Source organism: Leiobunum rupestre, chromosome 6 (assembly GCF_980474605.1).
Source record: "Leiobunum rupestre chromosome 6, qqLeiRupe1.1.hap1, whole genome shotgun sequence".
Lineage (NCBI taxonomy): Eukaryota > Metazoa > Arthropoda > Arachnida > Opiliones > Sclerosomatidae > Leiobunum > Leiobunum rupestre.
Genome location: NC_143389.1, coordinates 18,140,199 through 18,167,879, shown reverse-complemented (window position 1 = coordinate 18,167,879; position 27,681 = coordinate 18,140,199). Strand labels below are relative to the sequence as shown.

At 35.0% G+C, this 27,681-nt stretch overlaps 2 protein-coding genes across 2 annotated transcripts; one reads left to right on the top strand and one right to left on the bottom strand.

The window, feature by feature from the left end:
* Positions 1 to 1,104: 1,104 nt before the first annotated feature.
* Positions 1,105 to 20,942, bottom strand: LOC149939646 (uncharacterized). The gene is made up of 13 exons (XM_090180137.1): positions 20,581 to 20,942; positions 19,419 to 19,516; positions 19,169 to 19,214; positions 16,986 to 17,086; positions 16,798 to 16,917; positions 15,179 to 15,329; positions 14,836 to 14,981; positions 13,477 to 13,608; positions 10,477 to 10,618; positions 5,814 to 5,980; positions 5,083 to 5,550; positions 3,684 to 3,978; positions 1,105 to 2,656 (listed from the first exon to the last, which is right to left on the bottom strand). The coding sequence occupies exons 1-13, from the start codon at positions 20,789 to 20,791 to the stop codon at positions 2,550 to 2,552; spliced, it is 2,184 nt and encodes a 727-aa protein (XP_090036263.1). The 5' UTR covers positions 20,792 to 20,942; the 3' UTR covers positions 1,105 to 2,549.
* A 1,880-nt stretch (positions 20,943 to 22,822) lies between these two features.
* On the top strand, positions 22,823 to 26,359 carry kay (transcription factor kayak). Its single transcript, XM_090180138.1, has 4 exons — positions 22,823 to 23,297; positions 24,078 to 24,449; positions 25,250 to 25,357; positions 25,597 to 26,359. Exons 1-4 carry the CDS (start codon positions 23,193 to 23,195, stop codon positions 26,125 to 26,127), a joined length of 1,116 nt encoding a protein of 371 aa, XP_090036264.1. The 5' UTR covers positions 22,823 to 23,192; the 3' UTR covers positions 26,128 to 26,359.
* The last annotated feature ends 1,322 nt before the right edge of the window (positions 26,360 to 27,681 follow it).

The following is a 27,681-nucleotide window of genomic DNA, read 5'->3' as shown; positions in this document are numbered from 1 at the left end:
AGAGTTGAATATTCGTTGGTTAGATAAATTCAAGCTACAACCAGTGGTTTATATACTTTTCATTGCATGTGCATCAACTGAATTAAATATATAGCATTACAACAGAGAAAAAAACTTGCCACTGAATTTCAAGTATGCAATATTTCTTATTCCGACAGGAGCACACAGTGGAATTATCACTTTGCGGTCAAATTATTTAGGCAACATTTATCATCGCGGATTTATATGCCATCAGTGCTGCCAATTAAATGCAAACCAGAATGGCTCATTTATATTTTGCACACAAAGGCCTATAGCATAGCGCCAATTTGATTTTAGTTGGTGGTGGTGGCATTGGGCCAAATCCACAGGATGGTTCTTTTTTCGCTGATGAAGGTGAACAAATAAAAATTCCTCATCTCTCAGGAAATTCAATGTATTTTTTTAAACCTTTCAGCAGCAGGAACCTAATTTTTAATAAACTCAAAGGTGGTTCGACACCTGAGAAAATATCAGCAAATATTATACAATGGTATAATTTTCCATCAGTAATTGCCTCTCAATTGATCATGAATTCCTAAGATTATTAACTCCTAGAATCCCAAATTGTGACAAGGAAAACCCTTAAAATATTATGAAATTGATTGTTTTACTTATGTTAAGTTCAATTTTAATATAGACTACAGTGCAGCTTAATTTGCTTCATTCAGCCATTTCCCAAGTAAAATATAAGCCCATAAATATGTATACATAAATGAATATCTAACTAAATATTTTGCTTGGTGTGCTCGCAAAGTGGATCCCTTTAGCATTAATAATTATGACTTGTAATGGTTGGGTTAAAAAGCTATATTTCTGCAACAATGACTCAATTTCATAAGAATACTCAGCAAAAATAAGCTGAAACCGAAGGTACCAAGTAGTGATTTGTATGCCATTACACATTGCGACAGGGTTACAATCAGCAACATAGTGATGGAAAGCCATTTGTGCCACATAAGATAAGTTTTCTACACTCACAATTACCTTACCATGTTTACTAGGACTAGAAATGTTTTTTGGTCAGTGTAAAAAATAGAAAAAGTTATTAAATTTTTGCAATAACTTAATGGTATTATTATAACATTTAATTTTTCCATCAAAAATTAACCTCTCAACAGATATTACATAACACATAAAATAGTAAAGAAAACATACATCAGGGATAATTCATTAAGAATTAAATTCACGGGCTTTTATGAACCAATAAAGCTCCAAAAATATTTTTATAAGCCCATAAAATAGATTTCTTGAATTGCAAATTTTTGTCGCATTATTTGTTGTGCAATATACTGGTTTTAAAACTTTTCATATTCTTTTCTCAATTACTTTTAAATTTTTGAGAAAAATGGCTGGATCGAGCATATTATGCCATCTTGTGCATATACTCGTTAATGAAAACAGGTACATCTATACTCATCTGTTTCTGAAATGTTATACTTTTGCTACTATGGAGTTTTTATACCTTTATGACTCATTTAGTAGAACAAACACTTGTACCCCAGTCAATGTAGAAAAACCAATGTCTTGTGTCACTGAATTTTAAAACCCATGTTAAGTTTAAAATAAGGGGCACACACATCTTTTAACATTTGAAGGGTAAAATACATATGGCACATCAATGATCATAACCATTAAATGACAATGTATATACGAATTTGTGAATAATAAGACAATGATATTATAAATGCGTACACCTTTTGACAAAACATTGTGCCAACATGTGAAAACTTCAAAAAATTATGGGAAAAAATGGCAACATGAAAAAATATTACTGGTACTGAGATTGTACGTTAAGTAGAGATAACAAAATATAATCAACATTAAAGTACATTAAGCATTGTAACTAACAAATTTTAATAAAAGATAGCTGGGGTAAAGTATTTTGTTATTAAGTACTGGGTAAGTAAAATATTCCATACCTACCAAAAAACACAGTTAACGCTTAGGTGCACCAATATAGTACCTATAGATATGACAATGCACTCATAAGTAAATGATATTTCACTCATCAGAACTATAACATATGGCAAATATTACAGATTTACAATAGAGAATATCTACAGAATTACGATTACTGACCATAAATTTAAATCACTGTAACAATAGTATTTGAATACCAGTACAATGTCTTTTAATTAAGCACACAATGTAAACTAACATTTAGTTCTCAGAATGTACAACAGTCATATTTTTTTGATAAAATTCACATATTGCATAATATTAATAAAACAAAACATTTTTTTAAGATTGAGAAATTTGGTTAAAACCTAAATGCAATATCAACGATAATCTAAAACAATTAAAATACATCACAAAGAAGCTTTGGAACTAAATTTTCTACTATGCATGTTAAAACAGAAAAGCATTAAATGATTTTTCTTTAATGGTTAACTAAAAAAAATATAAAATGTTTCTAATAAAAAATAAAACTTTTTAAAAATGGGTCGATTTACTTTGCTTTTAATATCACAACCTGAACCTTAAATTATGTTCATTTAAACAAGGAAAATGCAGGATTAGGGAATTAATCACGCATTGTGTTTTGGCGAATGGGTGCAATTCCAGCACACCTCATCTTTCTCCTCTTGCTCTTGCTCGTGGAAGTTTTTCAGTTCGAGTGGTGGTTCAGGGAAAACTACAAAAACCCAAAAATTTACTTCAACTTATTAAATTTCAGTATAGTCAAAGGGCCTATGCGCAAGTGCTTTAAGACAAAGTCAGTTAAAGCAAAAAATACTGTAATACAATAAAGAATTAAAACCAAAACTTAAGACCCGAATGCTGCAGGGTTTGAAAAAAGCCGGCTTTTTTGAAAAAATCCAGATCAGTGGTTTTAGTTGGTTATATCTGTTTTTTTTTTTTGGTTATAACTGGCTAAAATATAAAAAGTACCTTTTACTTATGTAAGTAGAAATTATCTGCAGTTATTGTCGTAAATAAGAAACTAAAGCGAAATAACTATATAAAATAACTGAATTCTTTTGATTTCCTCGGGAAATTCCCCCTAGTTTTTGTTTATGATGCGCAGACAGCGAGGCAGCGAACTTTGAAACTTTAAACCTACCGAATAACTGGTAAATGTAAACCGGTTTCTAAATATGAAACAAAAATAAACTTAATTTCTAAATAAAAACTATTATTTTACAAAAATATTCATAGTATTGTTTTTTTAAAAAAAGCCAAACAAATCTGGATTTTTTCAAGTGGCTATATTTGGTTTTAACCAGGTGGCTATAACCGGTATGGCTGGTTCTATGACAACCCTGCGAATGCAGTATTAGTTTTAGCAATCCTAATTCAACACCAATAATTAGAAGGCTATATTTCCCATAATATAGTCATTTACCGTATACTAGTACCCTTCAAAAAGTTTTTAAATTGACGGAAGTTTCACAGAACTACAAGTTTGTTCGAGGAAATTTTAAAACATTCACGCATGCCTTGTGCCCATTCAATATGGCTTGCCATGAAATACTTTTGGGAAACGCCTAATTGAGGACATAACCTCTTATATATGGCTTTTTATGATAATAAATACAGATGCATAGTTGTAGAAAATAAGGTATTGATAGGCCTTTACTTAGGGGTTTTATGATAGGCTTAAAATGGTTTTCCCTAAAAATACATACAGCTGAGTTGTACTACAACCAAAATAGACTTACCCCAACCTTCATATAATCGTGTTGGTGAAAGTGGTACAGAACTCCTAAGATCTAAGCTTTCCAGCTGCTTACATAACTTAAGAGGATTTGGCCTTCTAAGATTTTTAGCAGCAATTGGCATCGCTGGGGTACTCATCCTTCTATCTTTTCTTAAATTAAGTGTTGAAGGAGGAGTGTCTGGCAAAACGAATTTAATTTTTTTACTGGGTTTCGCCTTAGAATGTGTAGGTTCCTCAGTCATAGCATCACTCTGATCACCGGGAATAGAATTATTGACAGATCCAATTTTGGAAATCTGAAATGTTCCATAAAGAAAATAATAATAATGTTTAGAAAAATAAAATAATATTATGTTCTTCATAACAGTTGGACATATAAACCTCATACAAGAATAAGCGGAAGCAAGACAAAATAGGGAGAGTGGGTATCCGTGTTATTTTTGGGAGATGGCACTTTTAGTGAATTTGTCCACATTTTCTGCGGATGAATACACTTGAAGAAGCAGCTTTCTATGTGCAATGCAAACTCAGCAACTCAACATTTAAATCAAAGCCTTTCCATCTTAGAGTTAGTTTTTGCATCCTGCTCTGGCTGATGTAATTTAGTTACCTCAGTGACTGACTGCCCATACCATAAAAATTAGTTGGATTTTAGTTTGTACACACATTATTAGTTAATATTAACGTGGTGTTAAATAGGTTCAAGAGGTCAGCATATTTCAAGTTACTAGTTAAAAGGGTAATAAGTTGTTATTCAGTTGGTAGGAAAATACTGTTGGTTTGTAGTAGACAGAAAATTACATTATTTTTTTGGTAGTTAAATGTAAGGGGTTTATTCTCATCTAGTTGGAAATAAGTTGTTTATTAAAGATGATTTAAGTTATTTTTAAGTAGGCAAACTTAAAACCAAGTTGAAATAATAGTTATTTTAAGTGGTTTTTAGCCAACTTTTTTTTTGGTAAGGGTGGTGACAACAGACTATCCCATCAATTAAGCAATCTATTTCAGAGTAGCCTGTGATTGACTTATTTGAAATATCACTTTTCTCTCTCCCCCTGTAGAAAGTGGATCACTTGCCGACTTGTACTAGCCATAGCTGAGATTTCCTACTCCCCCTATTCTATCCTGGCTAAAACTCCAAAGGTTTTACCCTTACTTTTAATTATATATTCCATCAAAATATACCTCAAGTAAAAAAGATGAAATTTTAAATTTCATTCTACTTAAAAAATGGTCGAAAAAAGTTAAAATAATTGGAAAAAATTTCTTTTACCCTTTCACTTTTAAGCAAAAGACACAATCACATTGTATGGGCCTAGTATTAACCATATATTTTGCTTTAATAGTTTATAAAACATCAATTAACAAAAAATAAAAAGAAGTCTTAGTGAAAGTAATACCTCATCATGTAATTTTGGTTCTTGGTGCGTTGAATTTTGTACATAATTTCCTGCATACAATATTTTCGGAGGCTCGGTAGTTTCTCGAACGCCATTGATATTAGCTAACTGATGCTTTAAATCATCTATTGATTTCTGTATATGAGATGAAGTCATTTCTGCTGGTGCGCTCGAGCTTAATACTTTAACGTCAGAAGCATCAAGAAGTGAATCGCTGACACCTTTTTCCAATACCACACGACTAACTTTAAAACGGCTTACTGGTGTAGAGGCTGATTTGACTAATATTTTCTCTTGGACATTCTGAGGTTCAACAGGTGTATACTCAAGATCTTCACATTCGAGGGTTGGTGATAGTCCATTCTTTTGGCTAACCTGAACCTTTTTAAAATTTTCTTTATTTCTTTGACAATACTCCAAAATATTATTCAATAAGGTTTTGTGTTCTTCAAATGCATCAACTGAGGCCTTAAAATAAAAGTTTATATTGTTCATAAAATAAGAATATTACTTATTTTATTTTATTTGTAGTATTAGGTAGACCAAAAAAGAAATATGTAATTAGATAACATCCCACTAATTTTTTTTATATAGTTACCTCTACCTAATATTATTATTACATTACTTTTCTGATTACGATTGTACTTTGAGCTGAACGACTAAAAAGAAACCGCAGGCATGTTTGATCTCCTATTACTCATTTTATTCAAAACCTTTTATGAAATACTTACGAATTCTTTTATAGATACAGAGTCTAACTCTAATGTCTGAAGGGATGAATTGTGACTGACAGACTTTGAAAGTGCCAGTAAACCAGCGACTTTAATTGAATTTTCTTTAAGGCTAATTGACATTAGATATTTGGAATCTGCTATAACCTCAGCAAGAGCAACTGCACCTGAAAATATAAATAAGGTTAAGTTATTAATTTAAAAATTGTGGGAAGATATCGAGCAAGGTTAGAAATAGATACAAGCATTGCTTGATTATTGTAGTTTAAGCATCAGAGAATACCTTAAGAATTCAATTATAGGTGAAAATCTGATTTATAGACATCATTCTGGACTTGAACTCAAAGCTTATCAACACCTATTTAAACCGGTAGGTTCAAAACTAGGTCAGACAAACTAAGAGATCTAAGAAACGTTCAACCGCATTTTTTCAGTGGGTCTATAAAAGCAATGCCTACAACTATAGGAAATCCTACTTATCAGTTTCAAAATAGGTATTGGTAATCTTATTTCATCGTAAATGATAACCAAATTGGTCTAGAGAAGCCAATTGAAATCATTTAAAAAAACATACCCACTGAGACTTACTGTAAATATGTTACTGGCATTACAAACTTTTCACTTTCATTCAACAGTCAAGAGGGGTTGTAAGTTTATAATGTTGTGTTATTTAAAACAAGTATTTCATGATAATAAAAGATACTTTATTTACAGTTATTTACAGCTAATTGTCATCTCCCTGGCTCTCTCGCCTAGACTGCCCTATATGTCTATCCCTGGTCCCTGTCCTCTCATACACGCCCCTCCTTATTGGCCAATCCAGTCACATGACAATTGACCTTTTATCTTTATACAACATCCTTTCTTCCCCGATCTTTAATGAGATCAGATTCTAATTTCATATATGTATACACTTAAAAGTCTCATCAATGAAGGTAAAAATAATGAAGTTTAAATGATTCAGAAAGTTCAAAATGATTCAGGAGAGTACCGCTGAAACTTGCTTTGTGATGTCCTTATGTTTCCTTCTTCCTTCTGTTGAACGTCTGACTTCCTCGGAACTTGTTCATTTATTCTTGGGGAGAAAGGGTGCCTATAGGGGAGGCATTATGAATTACCAGGAATCGTTGTTCGACTAGCAACCAGGTACTGTTAGTATCTTTGCAAATGGTTTGATGGTTGTATTGCACGTCCCTTGTTGTGTTCGTTCATGAATCTGAAAGGGCTCTTTTGTCTGCAGTGCTTGCTCTGCTCGGACTTGATTGGGTATTGACATGTTGATTGATGACAAATAATTGATAGGTGATGAAAGGTTAAAAATCCGTAGTTCATGGTTTGGTGATTGTAAAGGTGAAATTTGTGATTGTAAAGGTGGAGTGTGAAGGATTTAGTTGTGGTTGATTATCATCTTGAATGCCCAGTCTCATTGTCATACCATGATATTCTTCAACTTGATTTCTTTGCTCTGGTATGTCCACTCGATGTCTTTCTGGGGAATGGCTTGTTTGACTTAAATCGGGTCTCAAATGAATGCGATTTCGCCTAAAGTGCTGCCCTTTTCTCAGTCTCTATGTAATAGGACTGAGGTTCATCGGCCAGTCAGGTCACAATAGCCGGTAACCAAGTGCGATGTTCAGCATAGTAACGCACTCTTTGACCAGGAATGAGAAGAGACAATTGGCTTCTATTACCCCTTGTGGTTTCATGTGATCGTGGGTCTGTTTCAAGGTATGCTCTATATGGCATGTCGGTTATTTGGGTTTTAATGATTCAATAGTTGTAGTTAATGGTGTTCGAATACGTCGCCCCATGAGCATTTCTGCTGGTGTTAGCCTGTTACCTTTAGGAGTGGTTCTCGAGACAATGTATCGGCTACATACATCTTATTTCCTGGAACATAGACTAGTCGCTGTAAGCGAGGTGAGAGGAGATGCATGGGCTTCTTGATTATCGCTAATAATGGACTGTGGTCAGTCTCAACCGTGACAGGAGTTACGGCAATATAAGTCAAAATGTTCACAGGCATGACTTACTGCCAAGAATTCTTTTTCATTCTGAGCATACCTTGTTTGTACATCAGTCAAAGTTGTAGAAGTGTATGCAACAGGTTAACTATCCTGAAGTAGTACTGCACCTACTCCGTATTGACTAGCGTCTGCCGAGATAACAATAGGCAGAGCAGGATCGTAGAAGCGTAGGACTGGTGCAGTAGAGATAAGAGATTTAAGTTCATCATAGTGACGTTGATGAGTGGGAGTCCATTGGAAAAGTGCATCATTTTTTAGTAGGTCACGTAATGACACTGTATTCTGTGGATCCATTGGGATGAATTTACAAACATAATTGGTCATACCCAAATCGTTCTAATTTTTTCTTGTCCTTTAGAGGTGGAAGGGAGCAGATGGCGGCTACTTTTCTGGGATCAACTTGAACGCTGTCACCGGTGATAAGATGTCCAAGATATATTATACGAGGTACGGCCAGTTGCATTTTTCGTGTACTAAACCTTAGGCCGCTTTGTTTGGCACGTTCAAGGACAGCTTGCAAAACCTTCAGGTGTGAGGCCATATCTGGTTATGCTATCAAAAAATCATCCGTTGAAATATGGACATTTGAAAATTCATGAATTGGAAAGATTTCTCTCATTTTACGTTGAAATATTTCAGTAGCTGTTACTACACCACATGAAAGTCGCTTGAATCAGAATCTGCCAAATGGTGGAGCTGCAGCGTATCTCTTAGCTGTTGTTGTTAGGTAGCGTGCCTTGAGGGGGCGGATACGCATACACAATAAATAATAAATAATAACTCCGGGCTTATGCTAAAAGGAAGAAACGACTCAAACTTCTGGAATTACAAATGTGTCATCCCTTTTCGTAGAGGAGCGTGTGGCCATGTCTTGTTAGCACTTCTCATGTATCTCGATCGACTCACCTCTCCCGCCCAAACGACCCAAAACCCGCGGCAGCAGGGCTGCCAGGCTGGGAGAGTATAACCTAAAGGGCCAGACATGGCTACATTCCCCGCCACATTAAGGGAGGCAAGTTTAATAAAGAAACAAAACAAAGTACATTAGGAAAAAGTAAACAAGACCACAACAAAAAAGTATTTCTTCACATTCTTCACTAATACGGTCGACACGGCACGGCAACGATTGTAAGCCCGGACCCGACGGCCTCGATGGATGATCTTCTAAGGGGGATACGGATACGGCAAAGTGGACTGATGGTGGTACCGTCTTGGAGGCCTGGGTCTTGGATCGGAGAAAGCGCTACCAGCTGACCCCACAAGCGAAATGCTATCCTCTGGATGGATGATAATGACGTCGTCGGCACCATTTGGGTTTGAATGGGCGGGTACACCTGATAGGCCGCTAGGCATGGTGACAATGAACGAGTTGTTTAACGTGGTTGACTGTATAACCCCAGATGGCTGTTGTAGAACAACAGAACGGTAGTCCGGCGTGGGCATCGGAACGGGAGTGTCCAATAATGCAAGGAGCGTCGGTGGTACCGCTGAGTTTTGGGAATTATCACCACTTGCCGAGCTAGTAGGTAAACCACAGTCCTGGGAAGAACGCAGAACTCTTGGGCAACGTCTTACCTTGTGATTCCCGCCGCTGTCACCAATTATGTAGCGTATCCCTTAGCTGTTGTTGTTAGGTAGTGTGCCTTGAGGGGGCGGATACGCATACACAATAAATAATAAATAATAACTCCGAGCTTTTGCTAAAAGGAAGAAACGACTCAAACTTCTGGAATTACAAATGTGTCATCAGTTTTCGTAGAGGAGCGTATGGCCATGTCTTGTTAGCACTTCTCATGTATCTCGACTGACTCACCTCTCCCGCCGAACCGACCCGAAACCCACGGCAGCAGGGCTGCCAGGCTGGGAGAGTATAACCTAAAGGGCCAGACATGGCTACATAGCAAATGTACATAGACGAGAACTCTTTTCCGACAACGGTATATGCCAAAATTCACTGAGCATCAAGGACAGTAAACACTTTGCAGCCCTGCAAATCAGCAAAAATGTCTTGCATCGTTGGTAGGGGATACGGTTCCCTTTTATTTGATTGTGTTTTATTAAAGTGTAATATGTGGCTGGTGTCAATTCACTATTGAAAGCACATGAAGGAAACCAGTCATACTCAATTTAAAAAGTGTATGGCAGTTAATCACCCTTTATATGAGGGTGCAATAAAATATTTTTGGTGGTGCACTATAGTGAATGATGGTTTGCAATTAGGTGCACTAATTTGAAGATTGCATGCTTGAGGGGGCTAATTTAATGGAGCCCTCTGAACTCGAAATACAAATTCGCGTTCATTTTTAATTCAAATTATTTGAAATACAAAGTTAAAATTTTCATTTTTTAACATCATTTACCTGTGTATTTTATAAATATAAAATTTACACCAGTGATGACACATGCTAAATCCCAAATCCAAAACAATAAAAAAAATACGAAAAACCTGTTTTACCAAGTCATAGTAATAATTAACACCAGGGAACCCACAGCCACCATTTTGGAACCATTATTGTTAGGCATAGCTATTTATCAAGATATAGCTATAGTAAAATGGGAAATTATTGACTTGAATACCAAAGAACTTAAGAAATTGTAATGGTACAACTCAATCAAATGTTTAACCATCAACTCACCCTCGCACGTTATTTTTCCATTCTCAAGGCCCAAGTTTCTAAGTGTTTGTGAAGTCATAAGTCCTTGTTTCAAATGGTGGATACCATCATCAGTTATATTGTTATTGCCAATATTTAAAGCAGTAAGGTTTCTGAAATCAGCCTAAAACGAAGTAAAGTTAAAAATAAGTAAAAACATTATAGGCTTAAAAGTATGGAACACATTCCAATCATAATGGTTTTTTAAATCACGTTTGAAATCAAGTAAGTTTTATTAAAATGTACAAAAGTAAGTTTTTTAACAATTTCAATCCCTAGAAAGTTCAATGAAATTTTATATTAATTAATAATTCAACTTAATCAAATTAATTTTAACTAGTTATGTTATTGCTGCACTCGAATAATTAATAAATTTGTCAAGAAAAACAGGCATAACACCTTAAAAAATCAATAAAATAAAAAATTTAACGAAATCCAATTGTATTTTTAGATTAAAAAAATAAAAAACCCTGTCATGGGGAATAAAATCATACTAGCTCCGTTTAAGTTAGAATAGTACATAGAATCATACATAGGCTATATATGTTAACAGAGATTTCTCTCAAGACACCAAAGTCGCGGCGTATCTACATCTAATGGCGAAAAAATCAAAATATGAGCTTGTCTGAGAAATCTGATTTCGTTTCAACAACAGGATCGAAGCTCATTAAGCCTAACCCGAGTTGTCGCGAATAGATAAGCTTTAAACAACGAATATTTTAAGACAATACCTGTCCCCATATTGAAATTTATAAAATATTCTTCCAAAATGTCGATACATAAGTTGTTTCATTTGAATTTCCTCCAAATAAAGAATTTCACCAGCCGAATAATCCATTGCTGCCTGAGTAAAATTTAAAACAAGTGCCTTTAAGGCTACCTCCTCTGAATGTGCTAGATTAGCGCACTGCTGTTTTAACGGAAGTTAAAGAAGTTAGAAATAAGGCAGGGAGTCACGTATACCGGTTCTAATTTTTTTAGAGGATAAATTCCTCTTAACCGTAGATATATGGCGTATTCTAACTTATAGGGAGCTAGTATAAACTTATGATGAAACTCGCTCTTAAGAAATTTGTTCACTTCTGATAATAATCACCTTCAATCCAGTTAAAGGTTAGAAACTATTCTATAAGATATTTTTCTAATGTATAATATAATTTACATATATTTTTATTATGGAAGCACATATGACATTTGGATTTTGGACAGTTCCCTTTGAATTTATGAACCTTTTATGGCCTTCTAAGTCAAAAAATCTACTGAGCTACTATAAGTTGAGTTTTAGAGAGCATCAAAAGTGGTGTTTGGGGAAAGAGAACTAGTGGTAGGATTTAGTTCAGTATCGTAATTTAATTCCCAGTTGTTTAAGTATCCAGAACAAGTATTATTTAAAATATAGATTTTAAGTTATTTCATTGTCTACTGGCAAAAGTAAATAGGGGGAGAAAGTCTGGCATTTGGGTCCAACCGCACGACGTCTTATTTGAGGGGTAAAATTTTTGGTCTTCGGAATTGACTTCCCCCTCGCCTCTTTACAGGGACACAAAGGTATCGGTTGAACTCCGCCCCGATGAAAAATAGTTCTCTATAAAATACGTGAATATTAAACTTTTGCTTTCGATAATTTGGTTAATTTAGTTCCTAAATAAAGTAGATATATGATAGAAGCTAAAATGCAACATTTTAAAAATAATAACACGACTTTTGAAAAAAAATAAACCGTAACTAGAATAAGCTCACTTAAATCGTGGAGAGCGTGGCGCCATCTAAGAGCAGAGATCAGGACTAATTGCTAAATCTACGATGTTAAAGCCTAACAATTTGCAAGTTTAACTGAAATAATAGCTAAAGCTACGAGCTTTTTTGTTTATATTACAATTGATATAGTAATTATTGATTAAAATCCACCGTTATCAAAGGAAATAATGGTCAGCATTTGACAGACTATTTGAAATCGTGAGGCGGTGACATGGTTGCCAGGGAATAAAATTCAAAATTTTCATCTTGAGCGCGGACCGGAATACCACAAATGCACTACTATGCGCGTAATGCGCTATCCTTATTGGTTAGAAATATCACGTGATCACTGGCTCTTTAAAAAGGTTGTCAAGCATAGTGGAAGGTAAAATCTGAAGGCAGTGATAGACTTTCTCCCCCTATTTACTTTTGCTACTGGTAAATATAATTCAATTAAAATTATTAAATACTTGTAATAATAAACATTACAATACTAAAATATATTTGGGGATATCAGCGAGTTAAGATGGGAATTTACGATACCACATAAATTCAAAATCCTGTACACAATATTTGTCCAACCCCACCCAATAAAGAGTTACAATCTGTGTAATATCTGCTTGTAGACATGGGTCTACTTATGTTCAGCAGCAGAAAAATTGTTATACTAGCTTTCAGTTTTATGAAATTTCAGTAATAGTTCCGTGAATTTTCAGTAACTGTACCGTGAATTTTCGGTAATAGTTCCGTGACTTTTCAGTACCTGTACCGTGAATTTTCGGTAATAGTTCAGTGAATTTTCAGTACCTGTACCGTGAATTTTCGGTAATAGTTCTGTGAATTTTCAGCACCTGTTTGTTCCGTGAATTTTTGGTACCTGTTCTGTTAATTTTTTGGTTAATGTTCCGTTAATTTTTTGGTACCTGTTCCAGGAATTTTTAGTACCTGTTCTATGAATTCAGAACTAATTTTAAGTGCAGTACGTAGTACTGGTAAAAATTTCTGAGAAATCTGTACCGAACTCACTACACAAGGTTTTCGCTTGCATGCTACACCGATAGTACAAGCTACATGGCCAGTGGAGTTTCAAGAATTTTCTACAATTTAATTTAACCCCATAATAAATTGTGCTATTAACCGTTCATAAATTTACTGTAAATTTTCTATTTAAGAAGATAATTCAATTATTTTCAAAAAGCAAATGACACGTATATATTTGTATATAAACAAAAAAAGACGACTTACCAAGTATTTTCCTAAATGCAAAATTCCCTGATTTGATATGTGGTTATTTGATAAATTTAAAGATTTCAAACCATCTCCTGGTCCATCAGCTTGCTCTTTCAAGCCATCTATTACTTGAATCAAACCAGAGTCCTTTCAAGAAAAAGCACAGAATAATTGTGGGATTCTCGAAATATGATAAAGCCAGTTGAAAATGAAAAAAAATGTGCATTATTTGGAGAAATTGTATTTGTGCATTTGCTTTGTTCCCACAGTGGATTTGGTATTATTATTATTAGATCAGAGGTTGATTGCGCTACAGCCAGTAGACCTGAAAAAGCCCGGTCTCTTAAGGGGATAATGAAAAGCCTACATAACCTATATTTTACCGATTCCTAATCCTAAAAGAAGATAATTTAAATTAGTTTTTAATTTTGTTAAAAACGGGCCTTGGCCATAGTGTGCCAAAGCTACTTCTGCCAATGGGAGAGGGCGCTTTATCTTCTGGAAAAGACGGGTGCCATCCTAAAAGCCACTGCAGCTCGCTAAGCTTAGCTCTTATGTTGTGATTTTTTGTGGGTTAGCTGAGAAATTAAAGGTACAATTAAATAAGCTACAAAAATATCAAAACAGAAGAACTAGGCTTAGGGAGCTGCAGTGTCTTTTAGGTGGCTCTAGTCTTTTCCAGAAACGAAGATAAAGCGCACTCTTCTTATGTGAATATCATTTTTCTACTTCTTTTAGGAGTAGGAATCGATAAAATATAGGTTATATAGACTTTTCAATTATCCCTTTAAACGAAGCGTTAAGTCTGCTTGGTTGAGATATGTTGGAAAGAACTTGTGTGCATACAATGATGCTCCAACCTTTGAGCCGCATCCCTTACCAAAAAAAAAGTTGTCTTGGAACTACTTAAACTGTGATGTTTGTATTTGGGACAAATACTAAAAACCAAACTTAAAACCAACGTGTAATTTTCTGACTACTAAAAACCAACTAATTACAAACTTAAAAAAGAAAAAGGATTTTCCTGCCAAATTATTACCCCTTTAACTAGTTTATTGAAATATGCTGACAACTTGAGCCTACTTAAAATGTGTATACAAACTAAAATGCAACTTATTTTTTGGTTAGGGATAATAATCACAGCTACAAAGGAAGTCTCTTCCCTGCACATTTTCACTGATGTCAATCAGATTTAGACGCCTGTTAAGCTGGCAATGGCATGATACTGCTCTTAGAGAGCGAGAGCATCTTAATTGAGATGGTAACTATTTCGATAATGGATAGCTAGATCATTCTACCCTTCAAGGCAAATGTGTAGTAATACATCAAGAATGAAATCAGCACAACACAAAATTATTCACAAGTTTTATTTACTTGTAGATGATTTGAACTTAGATCTAGAACTTCAAGCCAAGTGTTTGTTCTCATTAAGTTTCCAAGTTGTATGCCGTCAGATGATGATATTTTGTTCTCTGCTAAGTAAAGTTCCTTCAAGGTATTGTTCAATTTAATGGCTGCAACTGGTTAAAGAAAAATTATTCCAACATTAGAAGTCGTCGATCAGTATCACAGTAAATTAAAGAAAATTAAAAAATATGAAAACATTTTACCAAAAATATTTAACTTGAGTGAAAAAAATTGAGAATTAAATCTTAACTGGTAAGCTTATGAACCTGTACTTTCATGAAGATAAAGAATATAATTATATACAATTTACCCAAAACAACAATGGCTCTTCCGGACAGACCACAATTTTCAAAATTCAAATAAACTAAATTGGAGCCAATCCTGAGAGCTCGACCAAGTATTAAAAGCATCTGTTCATTAATATTTGTATTACGAATTTCTAAGAACTGCAAGCACGGCGTCTAAAATTTAGAGAAAAAGAAAAATTATATACATACTACTTTAAACGGAGCATCAATAACATATGTATTTATACTTAAGCTAATTAAGCGGAAGGAAAAACGGAGGCATTCTTACTTAACACATTACCCCCAAGGTGTTTCTACTTTGTCAATAATGTTGGAAGACAGAAGTTTTATGGAATTCATGCGATACTAGGGGCATACTAGCCGCTAGGAGCAACAAACACAGCAACCTACACAAGGAGAACGCAACCTGTCAAAAGTCATGCATATTCTTGTTTACAGTTTTTATTGGTTGGACGTTTTCGCGCCAGTGGCTGTCAGAAGGGGAAAATTCGGAAATAGTCTCCCCCCTGCCCGTAAAACATTCAGTGAAAAGACTCGTCCAATGAAATTTGTACACAACACTATGTTAGCATTTCTAAAGGCTAGCTGCGTTCTCCTTGTGTTTGTTGCTCCGAGCTAGCAGGGAGCACCAAACATTAATTCTACTTAAGTATAATAAATTCAATTTTTGCCATTTTATGTATGTAATAATTTCATAAAAATTGCATTACAGCCCTGCATGTCATTTCTTTTGTTTAATTCCCTGGACGATAAGGAACCCAGTGGTGCAAAATTGTTTTAGGAGAAATAAAAATTCATGGCATAATTAATTTAAAACTAACCTACCCTACCATAAAAATGGTGAAAATCAACATCTTTTGGAAAATATATATATATACTTCAATTATTTTGATTTTCTTGTTTGTATATTACAGAATGAGGTTGTTAATTCTATCACAAATCAGTTGTTTAAAACTACCCACAGGGGCATAAGACCAGGTTCAAATTGTGTTTTTTTTAAGGTAAAAAGTCTTACCAATTAACAAAATATAACACTACTATTTCTTCCACACACAATTAATCCATCACTATACAAAATGCAGGATTTAGTTGAATCTCAGAATCAACTAAAGGGCTTGTTAACTTTTTTTAAATATAAACTATTACTCATTAAATCTAAATCTATTAATTATTATGTGCAGTTTATATCAGGGTTTCCGGATTTCCCTGATAAATCCAGGTCTTCTCATAAGTATTTCCTTGATTTTTCCAGGTGCAAGATAAAATAAAACTATGATTTACAGAGTAACTCCTTTCATGATTGTCATTTAAGTTAAAATTGTTCAATATTAATAAAGAAGAAATAAAGTGAAATATTTAATAAGAAAAACTTAGTTTGTATACATTAGGGCAAACTTTCTGAACCCTCAAATTTTCCCGATTTTTACAAAGTTTTGAATTTCCCTGACTTTACTGTCAACAATCAAATTCCCTGATATTTCCACGTTTTCCAGGTCTGTATGAACCTGGTTTACATGCCAAAATTACTTTTCATATTTGCGACTAAAAATCTTTAAAATTAAATATCACCTCTAAGAAAATTGATAGTTTAAAGCACCATTAAATACAAAAAAAACTTTACTTTTTTGAGCATTCTTGAACAAGCCTGCCAGCCTCTGGAATCAATGTTTTTGTGAAATGATATGTTAAGAAAAGTAGCTGATTCATAATATTCAATCATATCAAATAGCGCTGCCGCACCCTGCATTGGAAAATGTTGGTTATTTAGAATTATTAACTTTAAAATAAAGTACAGTAAAAATACAGTACATCTTCGTCTAAGGAACACCCTTCAAGATCTATCTTGTTGAATTGAATTCGCTTGAAAACTTCTTCTAAAGATTCTACATGTTTAAAATCTAGCCTTTGTCCTAAATAAAAATATGAATGAAAATTAAACACGAAAATTACCCCCTTTCAGTCACCACTGCATACCCTTGATAATTTGCTAAACTAAATATGATATTAAGAATCCAAAATGTACATAAGAGTGTTAGCCATAGTTCAGTTCAGTTCTTTTCCCATACCGGGTAGGTCCCTTTTGGGTGAGGGAGCTCACTATTGCTTCGAGTTAGGGACACAGGGGGGATTACGATTGTGTCACCACGTTGGTTGTTTGGTAGGTTTTCAAATCGACCACCATTTATCAAGAAGATGTTTGGTGGCCGCAGTTGTCTTCATTGTTGTGTTAAATGGCGTTACTCCCAGCCATCTAAGGGGATCTGGTACTAGGTTTGGCTCTCAGCGGAGCACGGTCTCTGTTACTAGGGCTGAGCACTCCATCAGTAGGTGGGTAACCTACTCACAAGGAGACTACCCGAGGTGTAACACACCTATTTCGTTTAAACTCGGGTGTTTGGTAGACCATCGTGTAACTTGAAAAACCCCAAAGGGAAATGTCTCCATAGGCAACCGTTTTGCCACGGTAACTAAAAATGTTTTTGACAACACAAAATGGAATTTTTACTATGGAAAATAACATGGGAATCTGATAGATTTTATTCATTTTCTCTTACATTTTTGAAACCTTAGCCATTTTCGTTCATTTTCACCCATATTGATCACATCGATCTTTAATTATTTTTTATTTATTTTTTTGTTTTAAGCATTTTCAAATTTTTCAAATTTTTAACATTTTTACAGGGGGGGTACCCTTAAAATCTATCAGATTCCCGTGTTATTTTCCATGGGAAAAATTCCAGTCTCCTGGTCAGTGGGTTCAGCGCCGAGTTTGCAAGGGGGGTCACCAGCAATAATCTCTCCCTCCCATGCTGCGGTTGGGAGAGCACCCATGTGCGACTGAAACAGAAGGCAGTTCCCCGGCTGTTTACGTAGAAACTATTTCAGTTGGTTCGAGGCGACCTCTAATTGATTTTTTAATTTTCCCCACTTTCGTCCAATAAGGACTGGGCAGCATGAGGTAGATAATACATCACCCATGTATTTTCATAAAAGCATACCAGCATGGCGGCCATAGCCAAAGGTATGATGTGACATCATGCTGACAAATCCCTATAGGTATTGTGAATCTATTTTCCAATTTAGGGTGGAGGACTTTTTTGAAAAAAGTCACATTAGAAAACATGTTTTAGGGGACCTATGAAATACCTGGTTCGTTTGACATTTTTTAAAGGGGAGGGAGCTTTCTCTTCGAGCATGAAGAGGATTTTTATTATTATTAGTGGGGGTTGGGTCAAGCCTAAAGTGACCATACGTCCCGTTTTAAACAGGACTGTGCCTTTTTTTGGTACTTCGTCCCCGGGACACTCGGACGCAGAATTGTCCCACATTCAGTTAAGAGTCTCCATTAGCATCGAACTATCACGCATTTAAGTGAAGTAATCCAAGGCCCTTGCTTGTGTAAGGGACTAAATTTTACAGAGCATGTGGGTGGCGGGGCGGACGAGGTGCTCCATCACCGTTTACTTCACTGTCGCTACACTCGAGCCGTCTGACGTGATTTGCAATTGTTTTTCATTGCAATTTGTTCCTGATTTTCGAATACTGATGTCTGTTTAGGTTAGGAAGTGGTAACATGTAGTGTTTAAACGTTTTGAGTGAAAATAAAAATGGTCACGTTAGTCAAGCCCAGCCTAGCACTTGGACCAGAGCTCCATTGGGCACTGGATTGAGAGAAAGTTTAACTTATTTTAATGGAAGTAAGCATTAAATTATAATACAGTTTTACATAAAATAAATGGAAAGATAAGTTGCCAATTCATATTTATGAAATAAATTTAGAGACACCTGTTTTGGAATTTTTCATGATAGTGTAATCCAGCAATGGAGATTTTTTTTTTATCTAGAGTTCGGGAAGGGCTAGGGCCAAAAGCCATACAGCCCACGGGGCCCAATCGGTTAACATTAATAGTAAATAATTCAAGGGGGTATTTTCAGTCATGAAAGTTTGTGGCTTGACTCCTGCCATTAGTTAGCAATCAATTATGACATACCTTTCAAACTTAATTCTGATTCTCTTTCACTAAAATTCTTTACACTCTGTAAGTAAAAAAATATGAAATGCTGTACCTATAGTAACTAAATCAAGGTGAAAAAAATTGGAAGCATAATAGACCATAAAAGACTTGAAATAATTAAATACAAATATTTAAATTAGACAAAATAGTTTGCATGAGATTAGTTCAACACTGGTAAATTAAGCAGAATCTAATTTATCAAAAAATTGCCTTATTAAATTTTTACCTGTAGTTGTTTAAATATTTTTGGAAGTGGTCTAACTCCTTGTTTCTCACATGCTGCCTGATAAGCAGCCAATAATGAATCAACATTTGTATCGTAAACTATAACACAAAGATTAATATCAGTTTACAAGATATAATCAAGTTCCAATGAGTGCAATTTTCATAAAGAAATTGTAAATGTTAAATGGAATTCTTGCTTTACACGATCTTTGGGGGTCATTTTAAAAAAGATATTTCACATTAAACAAAAAATATATACACTCAAAGAGTCATTTTAATAGTAGTAAATCAATTGGCTTGCATTTCCCTGACAAAGATGAAAAAAAATACATACAAAGCAAAAGTCATATGGTTTTTTCAATACTAAAACCTCTAATGTAAGATAATGAAACAAATTCAAAACAACAATATTTTTTCATAAAATGTTTGGTCTATAAAAATTAGACTGGAATAGGGCTTAATTTTACTTTATGGGAATGGGTAATATGTACCTTCTCCGAACCCAACCCAATCTTGAAATTTGCCAACTTTGTTCCACTACAATCTTTCCTATAAATTGAGATTTAGCCCTGGAATAGTTCCAGACTACGTCGATGTTTTAATTTTCTTAAAAACAAAGTCAATAAATTAAAAACATAACTTAACACACCTTGGTTGTGATAATTTATAAGGTTCAAAAAGTTCATAACATAACTTAATAAGCAGCAAGTTTTTATTGGATAAGAGCCCTTCTATTTTATACTAAATCTGTAACTTTGATCTTTACTGATTTCATCTTACATTCATCTTATCACTTCTTCTCGATTTCATATACTTTCTATCAAAACTAAAATGAGTAGCTCAACTAAAATTATGTCTAAAAGCTTGTGTGGTCTAAACAAAAGTGCATTTCAGTTAATTTTGAATAAAATTCAATAAAATAATACTAGCTACTTGTGCTAATATCATTGTCTTTTAGTCTTTTAAATTAACATTCATTATGTAACGTAGATCTAATATTTCAAGCTGACCATTGAGGTTAATTAGTTTGCAATTGTTTTTACAATGTTTATTAAAATTGACATCTAAAAGAAAGATTGTAAGCTAATAAAGGCCAACAATGTGCTTAACATAACAGGATTACAGGAATTGTGAACTCTACTACTGTAATTTGAGAGCTACACCTTTGCTCCATGGATCTTCAGGTTCAAAATAACCCGTAACAATGCTATCATCAGTGGGAAAATTGACCCTTCTTCCTTTACGAGATTTTAATGACAGGCTCAAAGATTTTGGATGTTGAAATTTCGTAGTTTCAGTAGGTGTTGTGGGAGCTGAAGCTGCCCTATCAAAACTAGACGATGTCGATGAAAATTCAGATAGTTCCGTCATCATTAAAAATATTTAAACCTATTTTCATAACATCGAAGATTTAAATAATAAATTATTTGCAAAATAAGTCTAAGCTTTGCATTAAAATAATTGAAATTTAAATGAAAACATAAATATAAACAAATACGGCGCCACGCTAAGCCTTTAGATATTTGAAAATAAGTTAAAATTTAGAAATAGAAGCCGAGTTGCCAAAATGAAACAATGAATTTTTCAGTATTATTATTTCCCAAAAAATAATGACTTGGTAGGATATTTTTACCGAAAAATGGAACAATTTCGACTATTATAATATACTTTTAAGGGCATGATTATTTTTCGAAATAACACTTGCGATAGCTTTTGATGTTGGATTAATATCTGTTATTACCCAATAGTTGGGCGAAGCAAGCGTAGCTCTCATTGCAACGTCTTGATTGGGAAAATGAATGCCTTAACATGAGTCCCCTGGTTAAATCGATGATTCAAGCCATAGCGGAGAGTGTTGAAATCAGTCGCGTAACTAAGATCCCTTTCTAATTATAAGAACCATTTCTTTCCAGAGACCAACCACGCCGTAGACTATTCGGGGCTGTTACTTAAGCCACTGGTTGAAGTTAATACCAACACCAGCAAAGTACGACAAAGTAAACACGCCAGTTATTAAAGACAACAATTTAATTTATTAAAACGACATATTAAATGAAATGATATACCATAAGTATAGAAAGACTAGCCGAGAAGCCCACCCTACACTCGGCTAGTTGTGTGTTTCAAGATGCATTAATTAATCATATAAAGTTATTTGTGGTATTGGTCAAAAATCTATAGTGGAACCCCCCCTTTTCCCATGCGAGAATTTCCGTGGTAAACTCATATTTTCTCGTCCCAATAATCTAAAGTAGAACCACCGCGGCGTAGCAAGCCCCCCCCCCCCCTTTTTTCCATGCGATAATTTCCGTGGTACCTTTTCCCCATAGTCAATCCACCCCAGTAACACCCCTTCCCACTTTTTCCCATGCGAGAATTACCGTACTACCCTTTTCCCCACTAAGGCACCCCTCCCCCTTTTTACCATGCGAGAATTACCGTGGTACCCTTTTCCCCACAAAAATTACTCAAAAACAGTGGTCCTAACCTCCCCCCTCCAGTAAAGCACCACTCCCCCTTTTTCCCATCCAGGATTTACCGTGCTACCATTTTCCCCCTGCGAAAATAACTTAAAACTTGCCTTTCTCTCTCGTTCCAACCCAACCCCCCAGTAAGGCACCCCTTCCCCTTTTTCCCATGCAAGAATTACAGTTGTACCCTTTTCCTCACAAAAATTACTCAAAAACACTCGTCCCAAACCACCCCAGTAAAACACCCCTCCCCCTTTTTCCCATTCGAGAATTTCTGAGGTACCCTTTTCCCCATAGTCGAACCACCTCAGTAAGGCATTCCTCCCCTTTGTCCCGTGGTACCCTTTTCCCCCTACGAAAATAACTAAAAAACTCGCCTCTGTCGTCCCAAACCCACCTGTACCCCTGTATCCAATGGCAGATTTGCTCCCCCCTCATGAAGAACAGAATACTACGCTCGTCCTTGAGCCCCGACTTCCCTCTGTCCCGCGGGCCGCTCTGTCTATAGTCGAACCACCTCAGTAACGAAGCAAAAGGCAGTCTCAGTTTTCCTCTGTTCCGCGGGTCGCTTTCTCCTCACCCCTAGCTTGAGCTGCGTTACTATTGGCGCCTCTAGCCGTGGGTCAATATATTACCCCAGCTTTTACAGTGCTACAGAGGTGTTAACAGGTTTTTCCTAGGAACACGCCTGTCTAGTAAGCGAAGCGTATATATAGTCTTTGTTACTGACTAACCAATTAAACCAAAAGCTCGTCGAACGACGACGACGACGACGAAGTGGTTTTTATAATATAGATAAATGGATATTTTTGAGCAAGAAAAAGGAAAATAGGGAATTTTTTCACACTGAAAAATAAAATTTTTACTATTTGAAGTGGAAGCACTGTACTGTCGCAACCTTGGGACACTGCTGCAGCAGCTTGGGAAGTTGGGACGACCAAGCGATGATGTCATTTATTATGTCGTCATCCTTTTTCCAGAGAAAATTTCCTCCAGTAGCGCTGCTGCTAGAGGAATGGAAAAAGCATGAGTCATCCGAATATCCGTAGGAGGCAAGGAGCGCCCCTACCAATTCCAACCCACGAATTTCGTTGGAAGTGTACGGAACCGTACCGTGTGTCCGTGTCCGCTGCAGCCGTATTTTAGTTTTAACATTAACAAACAACCTTACAAAGAAACACAAACGTAAAAGGTTCTCGTAATAAAAACTGTCAAAAGAAATAAACAAGAGTACCCAAACATTTTCTGCGTAGATGAAAGCGTGCAATTTGGCTGTTTCCTTATTAGTATTGTGAATAAAACTCATGTATCCATCATCAAGTTGTTCAGAAAATAATGGAGAAATGAAGAACATTACAGTCGTATCTAGTGAATCTAATTTCCATTGTGACAATAGTTACAATACATCTGTAAGTATAAAATTTTATTTCTAAGGTGGTTGAAAGTGATTCCACAGTACACTCAATCTGGACTTATATTGATAGGAGACTTCGCCTGTCTTGTAAAACGGTCAGTGATACCTATTATTTGTAAGCTTATGCTCTGAGGCTGATGTCTGGATAGGAATTAAGTCATCTTTTGCTGGAACGTTTATTTAGAAATAGTTCTGCAAATGTAACGAACCTCTTAGTTAAAGGGCCACACTTGCGTTTCACTTGTTTCATGTGTTAGTTTCCAGAATAAGATTGACTGTATGTTCAAATGCTGGTGTGGCCCTTAAGTGGGATATTTGTTACATTCTTGCCACATTCTTCATCCAAATCTGTGATTTTTATTACAAAATTGGTGTCAGAGCCTTAGATAATGAACGCCCCAAAAGAAAGTCATTTTCATAAAGCTGTATTGTTGTTGCTTTGAAACACTAAAAAGGCTTTATGGTTTCGTCATTATTTCACAATACTTTTTCCTTTAGAGAGTCACGCGTTAGATATTTGGAAAAATTAGTTAAGCATTTTATGTGAGACTCACTCTAATGCAGGGTGTATTATTGTCGGCTTGAGCAATGTAATTTAACTTATTATAGTACTGGCTTTGATATAAAGCAATTTAAACAGGATTGTTCGGTCAAACTTTGATAGTGTGAATCTATGAAGAAAAAATTAAGAATGGATTTGTATACTATAATTATATTCATTTACCCAATTTGGTTATCATTTACTTAAGATTTAATCAATTATTTATTTTCTTAGTATTCTTCATCAAATGGATTAACGTCCGGAATTCCGACTCGAACAACACCAACGTTAACACCAACTACTTTAAAAAACATTGAAGAATCATTTATGGACCTGCAGTCAATTCCGCCAGCTCCAGTAGAACATCATAGACAAGCGGGTTTTGTGCCTCCAGTTGTGAGCATCTCCACACTTTCTCAAAACTCTGACAGCAACGGCTCTTTTTCGTCTTATCCCATGAATATAAAAGAAGAAGATTCTCAATCACAGTGGCTTCCTTCTTGTATGCAAGCATCGCTGTCTCCCAATTCAAATAATAGCTCCGCTTCTAATAGCTCGAGTAATAAAGGAAGAAGCGGGGGCCGCCGGTCAAGTCGGAATGATAGGGTAAGTTTAGGTGTTTTTAGAACCGAGATGTATCATTCTGTGAACAGTATAACTTTAATCCTGTAATAGATGGTTTGCTTAAAATATAATAATGGACTCTTAATTTACAAAGTTTTAAATTAACATTTAACTTTAAATATCACAATTGAAATAAAGAGTTCATTTTCATCTTTCCACTCCGATTTGTTCTGTATACTTTTAAAATAAAATAAGAATACTCAAATGAGGTAACTTTTCAAGTAGATACAGAAGATCGGTAACTTAATTTCTTGTACAAATGTGATTTTATAATTTTTAAGTAAGCTCCATATAAGAGGCTATACATTTGTAACTACTCTCTGAGATAAATATTCATCTATCTAGTATGGAAATATGAAACCTTAGGCTCAAAAGTTTTCAATGAGTGATTTTCCGGCAACTAGTCAAACATACATCACATCACAGATTTACTGTGTATTTCTCTGCCTGATGAATTAAAATTTATAATATCACTGGGGATATTAAATTATTTATAAACTATATTTTCCTGATAAGATATTTTTAGGATCACTAAATTTTTTTTAACCGGAAGCTATTTCGAAAAATTTGTAGTTGGTTTCAAGATAATAAATTATAAGTAGTCTAGAAAGATTAATATTTCTTTCTTAGATATATTATGTACGTTTTCTACTATACTAGTTTAAAAATTTATCTTATTATTTCATTTTTTAAGATTTTTTTAGTTAAGGAATTATTAAACTTCACACACGAATTTCAATTACTTTTGAAAACATGACTTATTCCTCAAATTTCTCAAACAGTTGTCACCAGAAGAAGAAGAGAGAAGGCGTATTCGACGAGAAAGAAATAAATTAGCCGCTGCAAGATGCAGAAAACGAAGAATGGATCATACAAATAGTTTATTAGATGTAAGTGTTTCATTACATTGACCCTTTACTGTATGCTTTTGGCTATAGGTAGAGAAATATAAATAGTACATAAAGTAAAACCAAAACATGATAATCTAGTTACAAAGTTAGTTCTCACTGTACAGCTGCTTGTTTTGGCCAAATAAAATATTCAATAAATAAGAAAAAGGGCTATTGATTATAGAAAATATTTTTCAGCATTTAACCACAACCATATTTTTTGTAATCTTTTTTTTAAGGAAACGGAAGGGTTGGAAGACAAACGTCAACAACTTCAAGAAGAAATAGCGAGGCTCAAATCTCAGAAAGATGATTTAGAGTTTTTGCTTGAAGCTCACAAGGCTTCGTGTAAAATGAACATTCATTCCCAATCCAGAATTATTCAGATTCCAATATCAAATAATTTACCAAAGGAGCACTCAGTCATAGTTTCAACTTCATCAGTTTCCAAAGCTCCAACTCGTCCTACCTCTTTATCAATTAATCCAATATTTTCTAATCCTGGCACAAGCGGATTTAAAAGGAGTTCAACACAGTTTTCTGAAGCAACTGGAATCCCTATAAATACTCCATCCAATGGAATTTTTAATTTTGAATCACTTATGGACGGTGGAACAGGATTTACTCCTGTGACAAATTGTAGTACAGGACTAACGCCTATTAATACTGGATTAACTCCTTTGATATCATGTGCCGGGCAACAAAGGAGTTCAAGCAGTGATTTATCCAGTCCAGATACCATTAATCCTCCAAAACTTGTTTCGCTTTAAAAATATAAAAATAAGCACTACTATTATGCCTTTCAGGAAGTGTCATACCTGGTCATGTGTTAACTAGTCTTTGTTGTGATTGCATTTTATAATTTATCTCACTACAGAAATGTCTCACAAGCATTGTTTTTAAATAGCTTCAGTCCTGAACCAACCGCAAATGCCATAGTTTCAGTCTAGTTTTGGTTAAAATGATCAATTAGTGTATTGAAATAAATTAAAAATTTATTAAAATTGTCTTTTTGTTACCATTGTTAGTTAAGCTAATACCCAGGCCTAAGTTAACTTGCTGGGTTAAACTGCACACAATCCCTAGTGATGTGTATTAGTTTCATGTAAGCAATGCAGTTGCCACCTTGGATTAATAATAAGACTCCTGGATATAGCACTTCTACCTTCCCACGGCAATATTGGGCGTCTCTCAAAATGGAAAATGAAGTAGCTCACGGTGGGACAAATTTTTCTGCGCATGCGCAATTCGAGATGTTAGCTTTTAAAATCCTTAAGCCTAACGGCGTACGTGCAAGCCACAATCCCAACAAAAAGCAAACACTAGCGCCAACTAAAGTTTGTCCCACCTTGACGGGGAGATTTGAGAGATACCTAAATGCGCAAGTGCCATATCCAGTAGTCCAAGTTGCCACCACACTTGATTAATATCGAGCGGTTAATGTAATGGTACATTAATCGACAGCCGAATTGGAATTTTTTATAAATCAAGAGTCTAAGAAGTGGATCATTGGCGAATTTAAGTGATTTTTGGAATTAGTGTTCCTACAGAACTGGAAATATTAAGAAATTAGATTGTCAACAGAAAAATCAGGGAATTTTATGAGGGTTCAGAAAGTTTACCCTAAATATTCCCCTTTATTACTTCTATCATAAACTACATTTGGGTGTACTTACACCTGGAAATATCGGGGGAAATTGGTTTGAAAAAAGTTGTATGATCCCTAACAGAATTAGATTAGAGGAAGTTATCATAGAGCCCACTGTGGGCGCATTTGACTTACCAGAGAGAGAGAGGGGGGAAGACTAGGTGGGATGACGATTTTGCCCCCCCCCCTACACGGGAGTAAGACTGAGATCGGTACCTAGTGGAAATTTATAGAAACACGGGAAAATGGCAGCTGTTAAAACCCCTGAAATGTCTATGCGATCTAATAAAACTATTATGGATATTAACAGCTTAGAAAATAAGACAAATGCCTCTAGGAATATGAATTTCCATCCTCGATCCTAGGATGCATCAACTCAATTATCTCAATATAGTTATTTAATTAGCAAATATAAAACGAAAAATAAGTCTGTAGCATGTAATTTCGATAAAACAATTGGAAAAAATTAACCAAAAAAAAATGGCAAAGAATACTAAGCCTTCGCCAATTATAAATTGGTTTCTTAAGCCGGAAATTACAGAGAAAAACGATTCAAAAGCTAACAAATTTACCAATGTTGACATCAAAATGAAGAGTTAATCCACCCTTACAGAATCAGTGGTTGTTGGGACATTAGTTTGTGATATTTCAAAGATGATCAATTTTAATTATCATG